Raw genomic sequence first — 20,502 nt, 5'->3', positions numbered from 1 at the left:
ATCAGATGGAAGCGGTAATAATAAAAAAAATCGAAGAAATATCTCTCGGTAATTTCCTGAAACATATTTTTGCCGATCATCAAATGACAAATAAATTACATTGTGAAAATTAAAGATTTCAAATAAACCGATTTAAAGTGTATGCGCATATAAATAATAAAAAAAATCGAAGAAATATCTCTCGGTAATTTCCTGAAACATATTTTACTTCCGGGTAATAATGTTGAATGAAATAACGAAGATATATACTGTATGCCTGTTATTTTAGGCGGTGTATTTTCGTATATCAACGTGGCGCGATTTTCTTCCCGTTTTTTTTCAACCGAGTCTAAAACTATGTTAGCGACTGTGAAAAATGAAACGATATATCGAATTTGATTTGAAATAAAGCTGGGAGAGAGAGCAAGACACCACGGGCCTACAAAACAGGCCTCAAAGCTATGCGAGTTAATAAAATGGTGGATATTACTACTCTCTCAAAGGGGTAAGCCACGCCCCCGGACCGATCGAATGTTACACACAAACACGCAAGATTTCAATTTTATAATTATATAGATACATTTGTGCAAAATAATTGTTTGAATTATGATTGGTGTAAACCATGACAAAATGTCAACTCGGGTACAGTCATTTATCTATATATCTACATATCTGGGCAGTGTCTGTGTTGTCACTTAATGACTCCCTCAAACTTTTGTTTCTGTGGTTGTGAAGTGTTTTTAATAACGTGGTGGTGGTTTTGAATGACGTGGTGGTGAGGTGTTTTTAAATCACGTGGTGGTGAGGTATTTATAATTATGTGGTGGTGAGGTGTTTTTAATTATGTGGTTGTGTGTTTTTAATTAGTTGGTGGTGAGGTGTTTTGAATTACGTGGTGGTGTGTTTTGAATTACGTGGTGGTGAGGTGTTTTGAATTACGTGGTGTTGAGGTGTTTTTAAATGACATGGTGGTGAGGTGTTTTTAATTTCGTGGCTGTGAGGTGTTTTTAATTTAGTGTTTCGTGGTGGTGATGTGTTTTTAATTTTGTGGTGGTGAGATGTTTTTAAATCACATGGCTGTGATGTGTTTTTAATTTTGTGGTGGTGAGGTGTTTTTAAATCACATGGCTGTGAGGTGTTTTTAATTTTGTGGCTGTGAGGTGTTTTTAATTTTGTGGTGGTGAGGTGTTTTTAAATCACATGGCTGTGAGGTGTTTTTAATTTTGTGGTGGTGAGGTGTTTTTAAATCATGTGGCTGTGAGGTGTTTTTCATTTTGTGGTGGTGAGGTGTTTTTAAATCACGTGGCTGTGAGGTGTTTTTAATTTTGTGGTGGTGAGGTGTTTTTAATTTCGTGGCTGTGAGGTGTTTTAAATTTCGTGGCTGTGAGGTGTTTTTAATTTTGTGTTTCGTGGCTGTGAGGTGTTTATAATTTCGTGTTTTGTGGCTGTGAGGTGTTTTTAATTTCGTGTTTTGTGGCTGTGAGGTGTTTTTAATTTCGTGGCTGTGAGGTGTTTTTAATTTCGTGGCTGTGAGGTGTTTTTAATTTCGTGGCTGTGAGGTGTTTCTAATTTCGTGGCTGAGGTGTTTTTAATTTTGTGGCTGTGGTTTTTATTTTGTGGCTGTGAGGTGTTTTTAATTTTGTGGCTGTGAGGTGTTTTTAATTTCGTAGCTGTGATGTGTTTTTAATTTTGTGTTTTGTGGCTGTGATGTGTTTTTAATTTTGTGTTTTGTGGCTGTGATGTGTTTTTAATTTTGTGTTTTGTGGCTGTGATGTGTTTTTAATTTCGTGTTTCATCGCTGTGAGGTGTTTTTAATTTCGTGGCTTTGAGGTGTTTTTAATTTTGTGGCTGTGAGATGTTTTTAATTTTGTGGCTGTGAGGTGTTTTTAATTTCGCGGCTGTGAGGTGTTTTTAATTTCGCGGCTGTGAGGTGTTTTTAATTTCGCGGCTGTGAGGTGTTTTTAATTTCGTGGCTGTGAGGTGTTTTTAATTTCGTGTTTCGTGGTGGTGAGGTGTTTTGAATTTCGTGGTTGTGAGGTGTTTTTAATTTCGTGGCTGTGAGGTGTTTTTAATTTCGTGGCTGTGAGGTGTTTTTAATTTCGTGGCTGTGAGGTGTTTTTAATTTCGTGTTTCGTGGTGGTGAGGTGTTTTTAATTTCGTGGTTTGAGGTGTTTTTAATTTCGTGGCTGTGAGGTGTTTTTAATTTCGTGGCTGTGAGGTGTTTTTAATTTTGTGGCTGTGAGGTGTTTTCAATTTCGTGGTGGTGAGGTGTTTTGAATTACTTGGTGGTGCGGTAAAGTATTTAACACACAACAAAACACAACAACTCAGGTACAGTCATTATCCTCAGCTAAAATAAGCCCGCTCCTCAGTAACGACGCTTCCTTGCGAGCCAACACACCCAGGTCCACCAAGTACACGATCGGCTCTTCCTCCACCTCTTTTTCCGGTCAACAAACAGTGCACCAAAAAAATGGCCCCCACAAAAGAATCTCCAGCTCCCTTTCCAAAGTCCGTTTCTCTCTAGAAACGTCTCTCGTTCCCATCACACTGACTAATCGCCGAGTTCCACCGAACCACCCCATGCTTCCACGGCCAATCATGAACTTTGGGGTTGTGGCCTGCCGGCACTGCTCTTTTGGAGGTGGGGCTTTCTCCGTTCGGCAATGTTCGGGCTCTGTCGGCATACAGTGGACGGTTGTTGTGGTTAAATGGAGGCTTTGCATTTCTGGCCTTGTCGAGGTAAAAACATAGGGAAAGGCAACAAAGGGAAATCACATACTGGGGAAAACTGACCTTAATCACGAACTAGTTAACACAGCCTCACCCCTCGTGTGAAGACACATAAACAATCTTCAGCTTCAGTTTCCCCACTTAAATACATCGAGATTTCTCCGACGCATTCACAGTCCATGCTATAATTATGATCCTATCTTTACTATGGGATTCCATCATCTACCCCCACAAATGTAACGATGTATATATGTGTATACTTATATACTATGTATATATATATATATTGTTGCGGTTTTTAGAACCTTCACTTTGTAAAATAATAAGCCTTGTAAATAATTCCCTGTAAATATCCCCATCTTCTAAAGGTCAAAGGTCGCACCCTAGTTAGTCCATGTTGCAACACGTAGGACACCATAGGAACTTCTTCAGTTATTTCATTAGTATGTGTTTTAGTCAAGGCTGTGTTTTCAATAGTTTGACTCTGCGTTGCATTAATCAAATAACCTAGGCCCCTTGTTCAATCCCGTTCATTTTGCGGCTTGCCTCCCTCCAAATTGTGTTCCCTTGCTTGCCAGTAGCGTTCGCTGCCTGGCTTCAGATGCCATTAACCACGCGGTCAAGCTGGAGAAGAAGGGGGAGGAGTTATAAATTGTGTTCCTTTGCTTGCCAGTGGCGTTCGCTGCCTGGCTCAAGACGCCATTGACCATGCGGTCAGAGCGGAGAAAAAGGGGGAGGAGTTGTCGGAGCGAGGCGTAGCCCTGTTAGGGGCGGGGTCGGTGAGCCCTCGCGACTAGCCAGGGCCAAGGCGAGCTTACCGGTGGGTGTGTCCTAAAAGACCGCGGCTTGATACGCGAGCGTGTGATATAAGCGCTCGCGTGGGACTACTTACGAAGTTGAAGTTGAGCGAGAGTTGAGCAAGAGATGAGACGGGAGCGAGAGAGAGAGAGAGAGAGCTGGCGTGAGAGCTGCGTGCACGAACAACTTTAGCTGGGACTTCTGCCGAACATCAGCGCGTCAGGAATGTTCAAAGCCTCCTTCCCCGATTAATGAACCCCAATAACTACGGTCCGCTCGCGTTCAACAATCAATGAACAGCGCTGCCTGCCGGGTTTCGCCGCGGAACCGGGGCGTGGACCGGAGTGGAGCGTGGACCGGAGTGGAGCGTGAACCGGGGCCGGAGCCAACGCTGGCCCATCTGCTTGGACCTTCCTTCCTGCTATTCCCCTTTTGTGTAAGTCTGTTTGTGTTGTCCTGGGCGTGTTAATTAAGAGTGTATAAGCTTGCCCTGTGTCCTTTTGTTCTTCTTCTTGTACATGCCCTTCTTTCATTTCCTCTTTTATTAGTGTAATAAATAAACCATATTTGTTCTTCCTTACCTTTTGGTTTCCTCTCATTCGATCGCTTTCGTGATTTCCTCAATTGAGTACCGGTGGCACAATTTGGCCAATCGCTCAGAATTGGGTTAGTCTTTTTGCTAACGGCTCGAATCGCGGATTGCTAAACCGCTCGGCAATTTCCACCTGTCCGTGGTTCGAGCGGGAGTTATTTCCCTGCTTCGCGGAGAGATTGGCACGCAGGTATTTGGGAATCCATCTTGACCAATCACCCTGGCCAATGTCGCCCGCGGAGGAGCGTTATAATTTCCAGGGCTGGGGGATCGGCCAGTTTAAAAGACAAGGGGATTAACCCCCCTTGGTAAGGGGAGCGCCGACCCCCGGATCCGCAACAATATATATATATTACAATATATATATATTACAATATATATATATTTATATATTGTATATATATACAACATATCACCAAAATTACCAGCCAAGCGCGTGAGTCAAAATGGCCGACGGCCCGTACTCGAGACGTAACGGCCCGATGATGATTCTCTTCGGAATCGACCGCAAAACCTGACACGCAGGTTGATCTGTCACAGCGATAACAACTCTGTCGCAGGAATCCCTTTCCTGGGAAACCCAAAGTTCCCTCGTGACTCTTGTTCGTCAACGTTCGCTCCAAACCTCCAAGTAGCTCGGCTCCTTCTTGTCCGACTCACTCGCTCCGCCTTCTTCTTTTTTCTCTTCCTCTTCTTCTTCGTCGTCCGGTTCCGGTTTCATTTAAAACATTAACTTTTTTTACCTTTTGAAAATAATAATTTCTATTTCCCTCAAACGACAACAATAATAATACATGGAATCAAAAATGTTTACAGTGGATGAAAACCACAACAACGGAAGTGACGAATCCGTAACAGCTCCAAGTGAGCGAAAAGAAGAGCATTCCCAATGTCTCTATTCCCGGCTTCAAGCAAAAGTTGTTTCCGGCTTCAAGCCAAAGTCGATCCGCTCCAGCGATCGTCAGAACGATGTCGTATCGAGACCAGAATCCCTTTGGGTTGGCAGTTACCCTGCCAAAGATGGGCGAAGGTGTCCTCGAGAAGTGACGGGGAAATCACACCTTCAGGTATGGACGCTCGACGGCTCCCAATCGGCGAACCGCAGACCTCCCACTCAAAAGCCACGTTACACACACACACCAGATCCACGTCTGAATGCGGTGACAATGATTAAAGTGAGGCGAAAAACCTTGAGCGACGCGCAAAGCGAGCGAGTCAAAATGGCCGACGGCCCGTTCTCGAGGCGTAACGGCACGATGATGATTCTCCTCGGAATCGACCGCAAAACCTGACACGCACGTTGATCTGTCACAGCGATAACAACTCTGTCGCAGAAATCCCTTTCCTGGGAAACCCGAAAGTTCACTCGTGACTCTCGTTCGCCAATCGTTCGCTCCAGACCTCGAAGCAACTCGGCTTCTTGTCTGACTCTCTCGCTCCGCCTTCTCCTCCTCCTCCTCCTCTTTGTCGTCGTCCAGTTCTGGTTTCATTTAAAACATTAACTTTTTTTACTTTTTGAAAATAGTAACCTCTATTTTCCTTTAACGACAACAATAATAGTACATGGAATCAAAAATATTTACAGTGGATGAAAACTACACCAACGGAAGTGATGAATCCATAACACTTCCCCCCCTCAAGAAAGAAAGTTTGAACATCGTGAAAACTTTCTTTGCAGGCAAAAACTCTTTTAACAAACAAAAGTAAAACTCACACCCAAATTATCAATTCACGTGAGCAACAATAATTAACATTCCCCAAAATAAAGCAACAAAACTTCCAAACAACCCACAGGAATTTCCAAAGTTAGTTCACTCTGGACAAAGCATCAGCAACGACATTGTCCCTGCCCTTTACATGCTCAATTTCCAAGTTGAACTCCTGCAAAGCCAAACTCCATCTCATCAACCTCTGGTTTTTATTTTTCATTTTTTGAACAAAGGTGAAGGGGTTGTGATCAGTGAAGAGTTTTAACTCTGGATTCTCTTGCACCCCGAGTACAGGTGAGACAGATGAGACAGGAACCATTTTCCCCACAGGCTTCCTCTCATAATGCTGAAGCGCTAGCAGGAGAGCAAGGGTCTCTTTTTCCATGGTGGCATAATTTGCCTGATGTTTGTTAAACTTTTTGGAGTAGTAGCACACCGGGTGATCCACTCCATCGTCATCTTCCTGTAATAGAACTGCGCCAGCCCCCACATCACTTGCATCAATGGCCAACTTGAAAGGTGCTTGAAAATCCGGGGCTGCTAGGACAGGAGAGCTCATTAATATTGCTTTGACGTGGGCAAAGGCAGCCTGACATTTGTCATCCCAAACAAACTTGGTCTCTTTCCTCAGCAAATTCGTTAAAGGGGCTACCATATCAGAAAAATTCCTGCAGAACCGCCGGTACCAACCAGCCATACCCAAGAATCTCATAAGCTCCTTCTTCCCTTTTGGAACTTGGAAGTGATCAATGGCTTCTATCTTGGCTGTCACCGGTTGCACCTGACCCTGACCTACTACATGGCCTAGGAACACCACCTGTGCCTTTGCAAACTCACTCTTAGATAAGTTGATGGTCAACCCTGCCTCGGTCAGCTTCTTGAAAAATGCATGGATTTGTTTAACATGATCTTCCATGGTCATAGTGTGGATGATGACATCATCCAGATAAGCCTCCACCCCCTCAAGGTCTGCAATAAGCTTATTAATCAGCCGTTGAAATGTATCAGGCCCGTTTTTCAATTCAAAGGGAAGAACCTTGTACTGATACAACCCATTTGGTGTGACTAAAGCCGAGATTTCCTTGGCTCTATCAGTAAGAGGAATCTGCCAATACCCTTTCAGCAAGTCAAACTTAGTTACAAATATAGCTGGGCCTATTCGATCAATACAGTCATCAATCCTCGGAATGGGATATGAGTCGGTCTTGGTCACTGCATTAACCCGTTTTAAATCCGTACAACAGCGAAAACTGCCATCGGGTTTTGGAACCAACACACATGGTGAGCTCCATTCACTGCTGCTTGGTTCGATGATGTCATTCTCCAACATATACTGAACCTCTTTCCGAAGATACTCCATCTTCACAGGGTTCATCCGATAGGGTGTTGCTTCACAGGAGTGGCTTCCCCCACCTCAATATCATGATATACCAGGTCAGTACGACCAGGTACATCTGTGAACAAATGTGCAAATTCAAAAATTAGGCGGGATAGTTGTCCTTGTTGTTCCCTCGTCAAATGACCTAATTTCTCATCTAAATGACTCAACACTTTTGTGTTCGTCAATCTGGGACAAGCCTGGTCATCAAAGTTATCAAACATCACCCCGGCCTCAACCTCTGGATTCTCTTGCACCCCGACTACAGGCACGACAGGTGAGACAGGAACCATTTCTTCCACAGGCTTCCTCTCATAATATTTCTTCAGTCGGTTGACATGACACAGCTGCCGCTTTTTCCGTCGGTCGGGAGTTGTCACCACGTAATCTGTTTCATTAACCCTCCTTTCGATTGCATAGGGACCAAAATATCTAGCCTGAAGTGGCTGACCTGGAACAGGAAGCAACACTAACACTTGGTCCTCAGGACTGAAATTTCTTACCTGAGATTTCTTGTCATATCTCACTTTCATTTTATCCTGTGTCACTTTCAAGTTTCTTCTCGCAACTTCACAAGCCTTTGCCAATCTGTGCCTAACCGTTGACACATACTCCACCACTGTTGACTGTGACTCCTCCTGTCGCCACTGTTCTTTCACCAATTTCAACGGTCCTCGCACTGCGTGTCCAAACACAAGTTCAAAAGGACTGAACCCCAATGACTCCTGAACGGATTCCCTCATAGCAAACAACAATAAGGGTAATCCTTCATTCCAATCCTTGTCACATTCAAAACAATACATTCTGATCATATTCTTCAATGTCTGGTGAAACCTTTCCAAGGCCCCTTGGCTCTCGGGATGGTAAGTACTTGATCTTACTTGCTCCACTCCCAGCAGGTGTACCACTTGCTGAAAAAGCGTTGACATGAAATTGGAACCCTGATCAGACTGGATGACCTTAGGTAGGCCAACCAAAGTGAAAAATTAAATCAAGGCCTTCGCAATAACTGCCGCAGTAATTTTTCTAAGAGGCACTGCCTATGGGAACCTTGTGGAAGCGCACATGATGGTCAACAAATACTGATGTACAGCCTTAGTTTTAGGTAAAGGGCCTACACAGTCAATAATGACACGGCTGAATGGCTCTTCAAAAGCTGGAATGGGTTTTAAAGGTGCGGATGGGACTTTCTGATTAGGTTTTCCCACCAGCTGGCAAGAATGGCAAGATTTACAGAACTCCGCTACATCACGTCACAATCCTGGCCAGAATAAATGTACCAATATTCTGTCACAGGTCTTGTTCACTCCAAGGTGCCCGGCCAAAGGTGTCTCATGCGCCAAACTCAATATCTCCTTCCGGTACGGCGGTGGCACCACTATTTGGTAATGAACTTTCCACTCATCATTTGCTGGCACCTACGGTGGTCTCCATTTTCTCATGAGTATTTCCCGTTTCATGAAGAAACCAACAAGTATCTTCATAGCCTCTTCCTCTGTAACGGCTTTACCAATTAAACTCCGGATCTCCGAATCTCCGTGTTGTTCTTCAACAAGTCTCTTTCGGACCAGCACCGTTTGCTCAACCTCGCTCCCAGATGTCTCCGACGGACACTCCATTTCCTCTTTGGTTCCAGATGCCACCTTTTCCTTAAGTTCCTTGATGTCACTCCCTTTCCAATTACCACTTTCAGAATTTTCCTCCAATACCTCTAAGGAACCCAAATCCACATCGCCTTCCTTCTCCTTCTCTTCAGAGCGCTTCCTACCCATAGCACGAGTCACTGCACAGGATGGAAAGATACCCGGAATCTCCTGCTCTAACTGTGCGGTGTTATTTTCCATACTGGGCTTTTCAACCAACATTGGATTACCAGAAACTCGACCACCGGCCAAATCATTCCCGATAATAAAAGAGATTCCCTCTTCAGGAAGAGTGGCTTGTAAACCTACGGTGACCGGTCCTGACACCAAATCAGACTTCAAATGGATGACATGAAGTGGAGCTTTAACATAGCCACCAATCCCCTGTAAAAGAACACTAACACCAGTTGCCGTCTTCTCTGACAATGGCAAAATGCCCTCAAGCATCAAAGATTGATGTGCTCCTGTGTCCCTCAATACCCTAACAGGTCTCTGGTGCGTTAAGTCTCCATCCAGTGACACAAACCCCTCTGAAATAAAAGGTTTGTAACCCTCTGGAACAAGGTCGTTTTGTGATGCCGTAACTTTGGCATGGGAACCTTCACAAGGCACTGTCCTCCAAGGACGATTTCTCGCATTAGCCAATGCATTCGGAGTTGCACTAGTTTGACTCAGCTCCTGATTTTTAGCCGCGTCACAGACGCTGCTCATAGAGTGCCCTCTGCTGTTGTTGTTGTTCTTCTTCTTCTTGTTGTTCTTGTTCTTGCAGAGAAGACAAAACCTCAAAGCTCCACCCATTCTGGGAACCATAGCTCCACCCATTCTGGGAGACCCTTCATATAAACAAATATCCACCATTTTATTAACTCGCATAGCTTTGAGGCCTGTTTTGTAGGCCCGTGGTGTCTTCCTCTCTCACACAGTTTTATTTCAAATCAAATTCGATATATCATTTCATTTTTCACAGTCGCTAACATAGTTTTAGACTCGGTTGAAAAAAAACGGGAAGAAAATCCGATGAAAGTTGCCCTTTATAGAACGAAATGAATTCTCAAAGGCCTGTAACTTCAAGTCCATTGAGATATATATTTTTTAAATCACGGCATGGTCAGTCATACACCGCCCGAAATAAGAGACGGGAAAATGCCGAGATATATATATTTTGTTTAAATCGCGGCATGATCAGTCATACACCGCCTGAAATAACAGACGGGAAAATGCCGAGATATATTAAAAATTCGTCCATTTGATGACAATCGTCACGATGAAATATTTAATTTATACGTCGTCACAATAATGTGGAGAGAGGAGCATAGCTTCGTTCACGTGTCGCCACACACGGGAAATTGCCGAGATATATATATTTTTAAATCGCGGCATGGTCAGTCATACACCGCCTGAAATAATAGACGGGAAAATGCCGAGATATATTAAAAATTCGTCGCCACACACGGGAAATTGCCGAGATATATTTTCACTTTGCACAAAAATAACATCAAGTAATCGAATCAATAGGAATGTCCTGTGCCTATAACATCGACGTTATAGGCACAGCTGCATCTAGTCATTGTGTAACATCGACGCGGCTTTTGTTTTAATTAAAACTTTTTGTACTTGTTCCTTTTCAGGTCGTAACATTGGGACATCAAATGCCCAGGTTTCTTGCAAAAAGCACAAGTAGGCCCGTAGGAAAAAGTCGTGGTCTGCCTCGGGCCCCCTGGAAGATAAGTCTGTCTTGGAACTGTAGTCTTCTGATCCCTAAAATTCGCGGTATCAGATTTGTTCCCATAGTCATCTCTAGGCCGCCTCCATGAATATTTGTTCTCTGCACCTGATTTACCACAACTCCCCTGGCTAACTCTAGGCGGGAAGTTAGGTTTGTGGAACCCCATCATGTGTGTCAAGGCATAGTCATCTGCCACGGTTACTGCCTCATACAACTCTGGTACTTTCTTTTCATCCAGATGTACTTTAATGTCCGCGTGGACACACTGTTTGAATTCCTCCACCAAGATCAATTGTCGCAACAGGTTGAAGTCTTTCCCAATCCCCTTCGAGTCACACCACCGATCAAACATGGTTTCCTTCATTCTGGCAAACTCCACATGGGTCTCACTCTCCCTCTTCCTGGCATTCCTGAATTTTTGCCTGTAAGCTTCAGGGACCAATTCATAGGCTTTGAGAATGGTTTTCTTCAAGATCTCATAATCTGCACATTGGTCAATCGGTAAAGCCGAATAAATATCTTGAGCTTTACCCACCAGAATACTTTGCACTAACCTAGTCCAGGACCCCACAGGCCATTTTAGCATTTGAGCCACTTTCTCAAAGTGTAAAAAAAAAACTTGGCTACCTCCTTTTCATTGAAGGGTGGAACCAGCCTCACATGCCGACCAACATCCCAAGTGTTCTGACTAGTTGTCGAACTAGCCGGCATGGATACTACTCTCCGTTCTCCCATTAATTCCAGCTCCTTGAGTTTAAGTTCCTTCTGATACTCCATGTCACGTTCCTTTAACTCCCTTTCGGCTCTCCTTTCCTCTGCTCTTTCCTCTGCTCTTCTTTCTTCTTCAGCTCTCCTTTCCTCTGCTCTTCTCTCCTCAAGTTCTCGTACCTGTTCTGCTTTTTCCTTTTCTGCTTTCCTTTCCTCTGCTTTTAACCTTTCCTGGCTCTGCAGTTTCATCTCCATTTTCCGGAGCTCCACATTTTCTTTTTCCTCGGGTAACCAATCCAAGGCTACCTCTTTCCATGTTCCTTGTCCCACCAGAGATTCTACCACCAATGTCTGCATCTCTGCTTTCTTCATATTAATTCGGACCTCCAAGTTAAAATGTTTGGCCAATATCAAGAGTTCCAATCTTTTTAACGCTTGGAACTGTGCCTCATTAGGGGACGCCGCAAACTTTTCTGCGTCAAACACCATGGTGACTATCAGTTAACACCTGTTAACCTTCACACAAAAACTTTCAATTTTTTTTTTGAAATATTTGGGAATGTTAGAAAAATTCCAAATTTGGGAATTTTGGGAATACTAGGGAATTTTATCCCGGACGAATGTTAGGGAATTCTATCCTGGACGAGATTTGGGAATTTTATCAGCAAAGACGAGCCCCCAATTTCTGTTACGTGCTCCTCCCCAAACCCCGGTCACGGTGTACCTCCGAGCCCCGAGAGGGGTCACGGCAGAAAGATGTGTTATTCTGTATGTCAAAGATCAATGGTGAAGCCACACCAATTGTTACCAACAAACAAATATTGTATTAAGATCACACAAGAATAACAGTACAACAACAATAGTAATCAATTGTACAACCAATATATATTTCCTATGATGGTACCATCAGGTTCGTACAATATAACTCACTGTGCTCCAAGTGAGCGAAAAGAAGAGCATTCCCAATGTCTATATTCCCGGCTTCAAGCCAAAGTTGATTCCGGCGTCAAGCCAAAGTTGATCCGCTCCAGCGATCGTCAGAACGATGTCGTATCGAGACCAGAATCCCATTGGGTTGGCAGTTACCCTGCCAAAGATGGGCGAAGGTGTCCTCGAGAAGCAACGGGGAAATCACACCTTCAGGTATGGATGCACGACGGCTCCCAATCGGCAAACCGCAGACCTCCCACGCAAAAGCCACGTTACACACACACACACACACACACACACCAGATCCACGTCTGAATGCGGTGACAATGATTAAAGCGAAGCGAAAAACCTTGAGCGACGCGCAAAGCGCGCGAGTCAAAATGGCCGACGGCCCGTTCTCGAGGCGTAATGGCACTACGATGATTCTCCTCGGAATCGACCGCAAAACCTGACGCGCAGGTTGATCTGTCACAGCGATAACAACTCTGTTGCAGGAATCCCTTTCCTGGGAAACCCGAAAGTTCACTCGTGACTCTCGTTCGCCAATCGTTCGCTCCAGACCTCGAAGCAACTAGGCTTCTTGTCCGACTCTCTCGCCCCGCCTTCTCCTCCTCCTCCTCCTCCTCCTCTTCATCGTCGTCCGGTTCCGGTTTCATTTGAAACATTAACTTTTTTTACCTTTTGAAAATAGTAACCTCTATTTTCCTTTAACGACAACAATAATAGTACATGGAATCAAAAATATTTACAGTCAAATAAAAACCACAACAACGGAAGTGACGAATCCGTAACACATGCAGCTCGACCTTGATCAACACCATTTTTTATGCTGTTCAGCAAATCTCTTCTTTTATTTTCTTATGTTGGGCTGGCAACGCACGGGTTTCTCATTATGGCTTTTCCAAATATTTTTCCGTTTTATTGATCCCATAATGACCTTGCTGAAGACATTCAAAATTCATTTTTATGTGTATTTTAATTTTATTTGGAGCATTAAGTCTTGTACTTTTAATTGTGTCTTGTTTAATTGCACTTGTGCTTTTGTTCGTGTTGTTTGATGGTCATGACCTGCTCAACATGCTCAGTTTATATTGTGTGTGTCTTTCTTTCCTTTCTTTTTCTTTCCTTTCCGTTTTATACCTGTCCATTCAGAACCTGGAAAAAATAATGCTGTTAGTAATGATGCCATAAGCAAACATAAATCAATGCACTGTAGCGCTGCAATGAATTATCTTCTATAACAGTATATAAAGTGAAATAAATGTCTGGAAATCTGTTTCATATATTTTACGACGAACTACATGTACAGTGATGGTCAGTGGTGGTACCGGGTCCTGTCTAGAAAAGGTATAATAAATGTCTAGAAAAGGTATAAAACACATGGACACTGCTAGAACTTCCGGGAAAGAAAGAAGTTGGGATTAAAAAGAAAAAAAGAAAGAAAGAATCTGGGGTGAATTAACGGGGGTAGAAAAGATCACGGTTTTGGATGGGCGAAGACAAGAGATGGTGGTGAACAGCTGTTTTCCAGGTGAGATGGTGGTGAACAGCTGTTTTCCAGGTGAGATGGTGGTGAACAGCTGTTTTGAAGAACTGGAGGGAGGAGTGGGATTGAAGAGAGTGAGGGAGTTTGTTCCAGAGGTGGGAGAAAAGAGGAATAAAAGAGTGAAGGTGAGCAGAGAGTTGATTTTGGCAGTTTCACCATAAGAGGGTTGCTGGCAGATCTTGTGCGACCTGTAGGAGTATTTGAGGGACAGAGCACAGATAGAGCAGGGGGTGCTCGCCCGGAAAGGAGTCGGTAGAAGACAGAAAGACCACCTCACCCTTCTCTCTCTCCTCTCTCCCCCCTCCCCCTCCCCTCCCTCTCCCTCTTCCTTCCTCTTTCTCTCTGCTCCCCTCTCTCTCCTCCCTCCCTCTCCCTCTTCCTCCCCCCCCTCTCCCTCTTTCTCTCTCTCTCTCTCTCTCTCTCTCTCTCTCTCGTTCTCTCGTTCTCTCGTTCTCTCGTTCTCTCGTTCTCTCGTTCTCTCGTTCTCTCGTTCTCTCGTTCTCTCGTTCTCTTCTCTCTCCCCCTCTCCCCCTCTTCCCCTCTCCTCCTCTCTCCCTCTCTCCCTCTCTCCCTCTCTCTCTCCCTCCCTCTCTCTCTCCCTCCCTCCCTCTCTCCCTCTCTCCCTCTCTCCCTCTCTCCCTCTCCCTCATGCACTTTACCCAAAGCCATGTTCAGCAACCCCATGGCAAGGATTACGTTGGATGGTTTTGCCTTCCAGGGGTTGTCAGGGCAGGAATTAGTAATTTGTTCAGAGTGCCGGAAACAGCTCCCTACTGCTCACAAGGTACACCTTGGGATCTTTAACGTCCACCAACTTATACTAGCAGATAGGACACCAAGCGTAACAAATATCCGAGAGACGTCACAATTTGTGATTCCACATCCCGTCTGTAATGCGCCAATCGGAGAATTTCATCACATTAGGAATCGTGCTTTACATTTACTTTACAGCATGCTTTACATATTCAGCGTATTGTAACCATTTAGTGTAATGATGCAATTTTAAAAAGGTAATGTTTCTATTATTTTCATCGTAATATTAATTACCTTCACTTAATGTGATTATTTGCTCAGATAAATGATCCTTGGAATACGCGGTATTTATTTGGCTTAACATAAGCCAACTGTATAAAGAGTGCTGGCAGGATGGCCTAGAGGTACGCACACTCACCTCAAAGCTATCTAGCATGGGTTTCACATGCAGGGTGATATTACAGTGCGTGTACCATCTTTCCGAGGTCGGCAAATTGAGTACCAGGTCAGTAATTCCTTGTGTGTCGCAAGAGGCGACTAACAGGGTTGGTGGCAGGAAGGGCATCCGGACATGAAACATTGCTTCAAAAAAGGGGACCAATGTGCCCCAAAAAAGGCCAACCCCCGCTCTGCGGGGAAAAAAGGCCTCTAAAGGTGGTTCGTGTACCATCCCTTGGATGGTTATCCTGTCTGCTAGCATTAGTTCGTAGACGTTAAAAATTCCACGGTGTCTTCAAAGAGAAGGCAAGCCATCATCAGCATCATTCCCGAATTCCAAATTCCGGCCCTAAGCTGCAGAGGGCATTCCATCAGCGGCACAGCCGTGCCCTCAGCCAATGACGAAGAAGAACTGTACAAACTGGAAAAGTACCGACTGAGACGTAACATCATGGCTGACAATACGACACAGGAGACTCGAACTGCTCAAAGCAGATCAAGCCGATTGTATCACTCATCAGATAACCGATGACAAAAAGTGGCTTCACAAACAGGATGATCAAACCAAATTCTGAATCGATGCCATTAAAGCACAAGGGATCATCCTGAAATTTCACATGAAACTCTCAGCTGGATAGATCATGGTCTCGACTTTCTGGGATACCAAGGGAATCCTGTTGATCGACTATCTTCTTCACAAACCTATACAATAAGAGGTTCTATTACATCAGTCTCATGTGAGGCGATTGATCAACAAAAAATTCTGAGTGATGTTGACCAAAGGTATGCTCCCGTTCCTTGACAATAATGCACCTGTGCACAAGGCCCATTTTGAACAGACTACAATTCGATTCAAGACTGGGGCTTTGAGCATCTTTTGAGAACCGATCTCCAAACTTATATTTTACCAACATAGACAGTCTGATGGACAAATGGAGTATATGCATTGAAGTCAAGAGACACTGTTGAAAAATGGCAAAAGAGTGTATCTTAGTCTTGGACAAATCTGAGTTTGTCATGCCTTGGATTATTTTAACGCATCTATGTCTGGGAATTTTGTGTTAATTACCTCCGCCACTTAAGGTGGGTGGAGGTTATGTTTTCACCCATATACAGTCACGTGAAAATGTGAGTACACCCCATGTAAAGTTTTGACTTTTTCAACATATTTAAACATACAGCTATTTGATCTTCATTTCAACAATATTGACAGATAAAGGTGATATAATATAACAAATATGATGAAACATTTACATTTTGTAGTCCATTGTATAATTTAAATAAACATAAATGCAAATTTCACTTGTGGAAAAAGTAAGTACACCCCTATATTTATCACTACTTCAAATACCTAAAATTCGAATCAGGTGCACCAGCTCAGGTGCAAATGATTAGAACATCGTTATGGAGGATCTTGGAGGAACCTGTCTTATTTAAACCTCAGACATTTAGTTTGGTTTGCTCTTTGTTGATGAAGTGTGCGGCATCACCATGCCTAAATCAAAAGAGCTCTCTGAGGCCTTCAGAAAGAAGGTTGTAGATGCCTACGAGTCTGGGAAGGGATTTAAAAAGATCTCCAAACAATTTGAAATAAATCATTCGACTGTCCGGAAGATCATCTACAAGTGGAGAAGATTCCAAACAACTGCCAACTTGTTCAGGCCAGGCCTCCCCAGCAAGTTCAGCCCAAGAGCAGACCGCAAGATGCTGAAAGAAGTCTCTAAGGACCCCAATATGTCATCTCCTGACCTACAGCTTGCTCTTGCCACTGTTGATGTCAAAGTGCATGAGTCTACCATTAGAAAGAGGCTGCACAAATTTGATCTACATGGGAGGTGTGCCAGGGGGAAACCTTTGCTGTCCAGAAAGAACATCAGGGCAAGACTAAAGTTTGCCAATGAACACCTAGGCAAAGACCAGCACTTCTGGAACAATGTGCTCTGGAGTCTGGACAGATGAGTCAAAGGTAGAGCTATTTGGCCACAGTACATGAAGACATGTTTGGCAAAAACCAAAGACAGCATTTGACCACAAGAACCTGATACCAACTGTAAAGCATGGTGGTGGAAATATTATGGTTTGGGGCAGCTTTGCTGCATCAGGGCCTGGGCAGCTCACCATCATAGAATCCACTATGAATTCTTCATTGTACCAGAGGGTGCCTGAGGATAATGTGAGGCCATCTGTCGGAAAGTTGAAGCTCAACCGAAGGTGAACCTTGCAACATGACAATGACCCTAAACTTACCAGTAAATTCACCAAGGAATGGCTGAAAAGAAAGAAATGGAGGGTTCTGGAATGGCCAAGTCAAAGCCCGGATTTAAATCCCATCGAGATGTTGTGGGGGATTTGAAACGACCTGTGCATGCAAGAAACCCCTCAAACATCGCACAGCTGAAAGAATTCTGCATGGAGGAGTGGGTAAAAATTTCTCCCAGTCGGTCAGAGACTGGTAGACAGTTATAAGAAACGCCTACTTGAGGTTGTTTCTGCGAAAGGGGGGCAATACCACCTATTAGAGCCAAGGGTGTACTTACTTTTTCCACATGCGAAATTTGCATTTATGTATATTTAAATTATACAATGGACTACAAAATGTAAATGTTTAATGATAATTGTTATATTATATCACCTTTATCTATCAATATTGTTGAAATGAGGATCAAATAGCTGTATGTTGAAATATGTTGAAAAAGTCAAAACTTTACATGGGGTGTACTTACTTTTTCACTTAACTGTATGTCTGTTTGTCTGTATGTGATTAGGATATCTCAAAAAAATTGCTCTGTCTGCTTGTCTCTGAGTAGGATATCTCAAAAAGTTGAAGACGGATTTGGAAAAGAATTGGGGGACACGTTGGATGTGGGAGAAGGAAGAATTGGTTCAATTTCAGTGAAGATCCAGATATGGACCTGGATACTAGAATTTTAAAGTGATTCTTCACCATTGAGAGATAGGGCAAAAAATAAATATAGCACGATATTTCAATAAGTTATGGACAACGTATGACCCAACTAAGGGTGGATGAGTTGGTTAGGTGACAAGAACAAGCCAATTAGTTTAGTTATGTGGTTGAGGTCTGGATTCAGATCCGGCCTATCAGTGGGACACAAAACGTAAACTGTTCAACCTGCCTTTGGTATTGTTATGGGTTTGCAGGTCCAGGTTATGAAGTGCTTCTCGGACCCGCTTCCCGACCGTTGACACTGAATCCTACGAGACGCAATGACTCCACAGCATGACAGGTTGCTCATCATCCATGGACACTTTGTGGTTGTTCATTTTGGTAGGGTCCTCACGTACAATTCCCTCATTACCTCCCCGGAAAATTAATCCCCCGACATCATGCTCTCAACGTAGCGGAACTTTTCTCTCAATGCTCCACTACTGTCAATGAAGAATGGCTGAGCAATACTGTAAGTGGGATGTTGGCTCCGGCCAAACCTCAGCATAACTGCGGGGCAAAATTCCCATCCACTATTCACATTTATCCACTATTTAGGTCTAACTAATGAAGAAAAAGATGATTGGGCAGTTTGGAAAGTTTATAACAGCCAAAATGACACTTATTTATGGGCAAACCAGTCGCAAAGTGTCACAAAGAAAGGTCTTACCCTTAAGCACACAAGCCCCTTAGTCAGCCAAGTTAACATGAATCTGCATGGACAGGCATCTCAGTCACTCCAGGAAACAAGATAAGAAAGAGACACAACAACACACAACAGGCATTTTAAGGCAATTTTCCCTGCTATTGCGGGGGTTAGCCTTGAGATAAGAAAGAGAGATAGACGGAAAGAGATGAAGAAGGTGGGGCTTGTTGGTGACCCCTCGAGCACCCGACATAAATGTGAGGGCTTACATTGGTCCCAACGTGAAAAGATGGTAGGGGGAGAAAGAAGGGGGGTGATGATGTGGTGCGACGTGTGGGGAGAAGTGCATGTGAAGGCTAGTGGTGCGACAGAGGAAATTCTGAATGTGAGTTGTTAACCCAGCCCTGAATGGGTCGAGGGTGCAATTGTTGAATGCTCTCATGCATTTCAAGTGAAGAAATTAGAAATAGGAACAGAGAGGGAGTGTGGGTCAGTGTGTTGCTGGCATGTCCAGGGAAAAACTCCGTGGCTTGTCAGCTCTCGCTCCGCAACACTAGTCTGTTTGTTTCCACAGTGGCTTGCTCTCGCAACTGCTTGCTCTCGTAATGGCTTGTTTGTCTCTCGGGATACTCCGTGGATGCGTACCAGCCCTGGTCATGGAATTCTCCAGCCTAATAAAGCCCTCGGTAAAGGCATGGTCTGTGTACTGGCAGCTCTTTGTGCAGATCCTGATTGGCATGCCCCCGTTGCCATGCGGTTCTCATTGGGCGAGCCCATGGTACTGCAGTGGGGTCAATGGTCAATTCCACCCATATATGGTGTTTTTCTTTAAACTGTGCTATTGTGAGCTACCTGGTAATGTTTCTTGTTTGATTTGTACAGTGGTTTTGTAATGTTGTGTGTGGTTGTTGTGTGATGTTTGAATACTTCAAGGCATGCATGGGCTGCTGCAGAAGTGTGAAGAGAGAGATTGAGAGAGGAAAGATAGGGAGAGGGAGATAAGAAGGGATGGGATTTAGAAAAAGAAGAGTTACAATGGGGGCCATGGGGTCGGAATCTTGCTATACAAACACAATGCATTTCCCTGTCCACTGATACAAGGGGTGAGGTGACCTCACTAAACAAAATATTGTACGATAGATATATCTTAACTCCAGGGTTCCTTTGTGTTGGATGTGCCTCCCCAGTGTGTTCCAAAACCATACCAGTTTGCATTATACCGAGTGACGTTATAGTTGAGTATGTGTACAGACATGTTAGCTTCCACTGCTCAAGAACACAGAGCACTTGGAGTGACGGATGCGCTATGAGGTGTGAAATGACTTAAACAATGTTGTCAAACAACATCATACATTCATGATCTGGCAATAGATTTTTGCATTTGTATCCCACTCTGAATGAACTAAAATAATCTAAATTATACAATTTAGGTGTTTGTAATGGAATTTCATGTACGCCTACCAGCCCTACCTGTATTACTGCTTGCACCAGATACTCAAATTTTCCGGGAATTACAATAAAGGTGATTTTAAATGGTCAAATTCACTCTCCAAATGCATATTCATAATGCAATTGTGATGCAAGAGTCGTCTGGGGGCTTGAGGGGGTGGGGGAGGGTCTGTCCTGCATAATTATATATAAACGAATATTGTTTGTAAGTGAACCTGTTATTGGTTGTGCACACAAAGTGTTTGCTTCTTCGTAAACGATGCTCACCTTTTATGTTTACACCAACCTCGAACAAATGGAAACTCGTAAGTCATTGCATTGTGCATTATTGTAAATTCAGTTTCTGTGACTTTGTGTATTTAAGTCTGTTTAATGTACATAAACGAAAGTTTTATCGACTTAACTGCATTGCTACCTCCATCACAGAAGCTGGATGGAGGTTATGTTTGCACCCCTGTCTATTTGTCTGTCTGTTTGTGAACAAGATGTCTCAAAAAGTTGTGAACAGATTTGGACGAAATTTGGTGGAG

At 43.7% G+C, this 20,502-nt stretch overlaps 1 protein-coding gene across 6 annotated transcripts in view; it reads left to right on the top strand.

Moving 5' to 3' along the window:
• LOC137431750 (poly(rC)-binding protein 3) overlaps positions 1-20,502 on the top strand; it is a 340,441-nt gene that overhangs the window by 19,181 nt on the left and 300,758 nt on the right. For 5 of the 6 annotated variants that reach the window (XM_078782431.1, XM_078782427.1, XM_068123431.1 and 2 more), the window contains exon 1: positions 13,744-13,867. The exons of the other annotated variant lie outside the window; for it this stretch is intronic. In XM_078782431.1, the coding sequence (XP_078638557.1) occupies positions 13,763-13,867 (105 nt within the window). In that variant the 5' untranslated portion in view covers positions 13,744-13,762. Of the gene's footprint in view, positions 1-13,743; positions 13,868-20,502 lie in introns of those variants that run through there. 6 annotated transcript variants of the gene reach the window in all.

This window comes from Myxine glutinosa, chromosome 7, assembly GCF_964187855.1.
Source record: "Myxine glutinosa chromosome 7, kmMyxGlut1.1, whole genome shotgun sequence".
In the NCBI taxonomy this organism is placed as follows: Eukaryota; Metazoa; Chordata; class Myxini; order Myxiniformes; family Myxinidae; genus Myxine; species Myxine glutinosa.
This window is presented reverse-complemented; position numbering and strand designations above follow the sequence as displayed.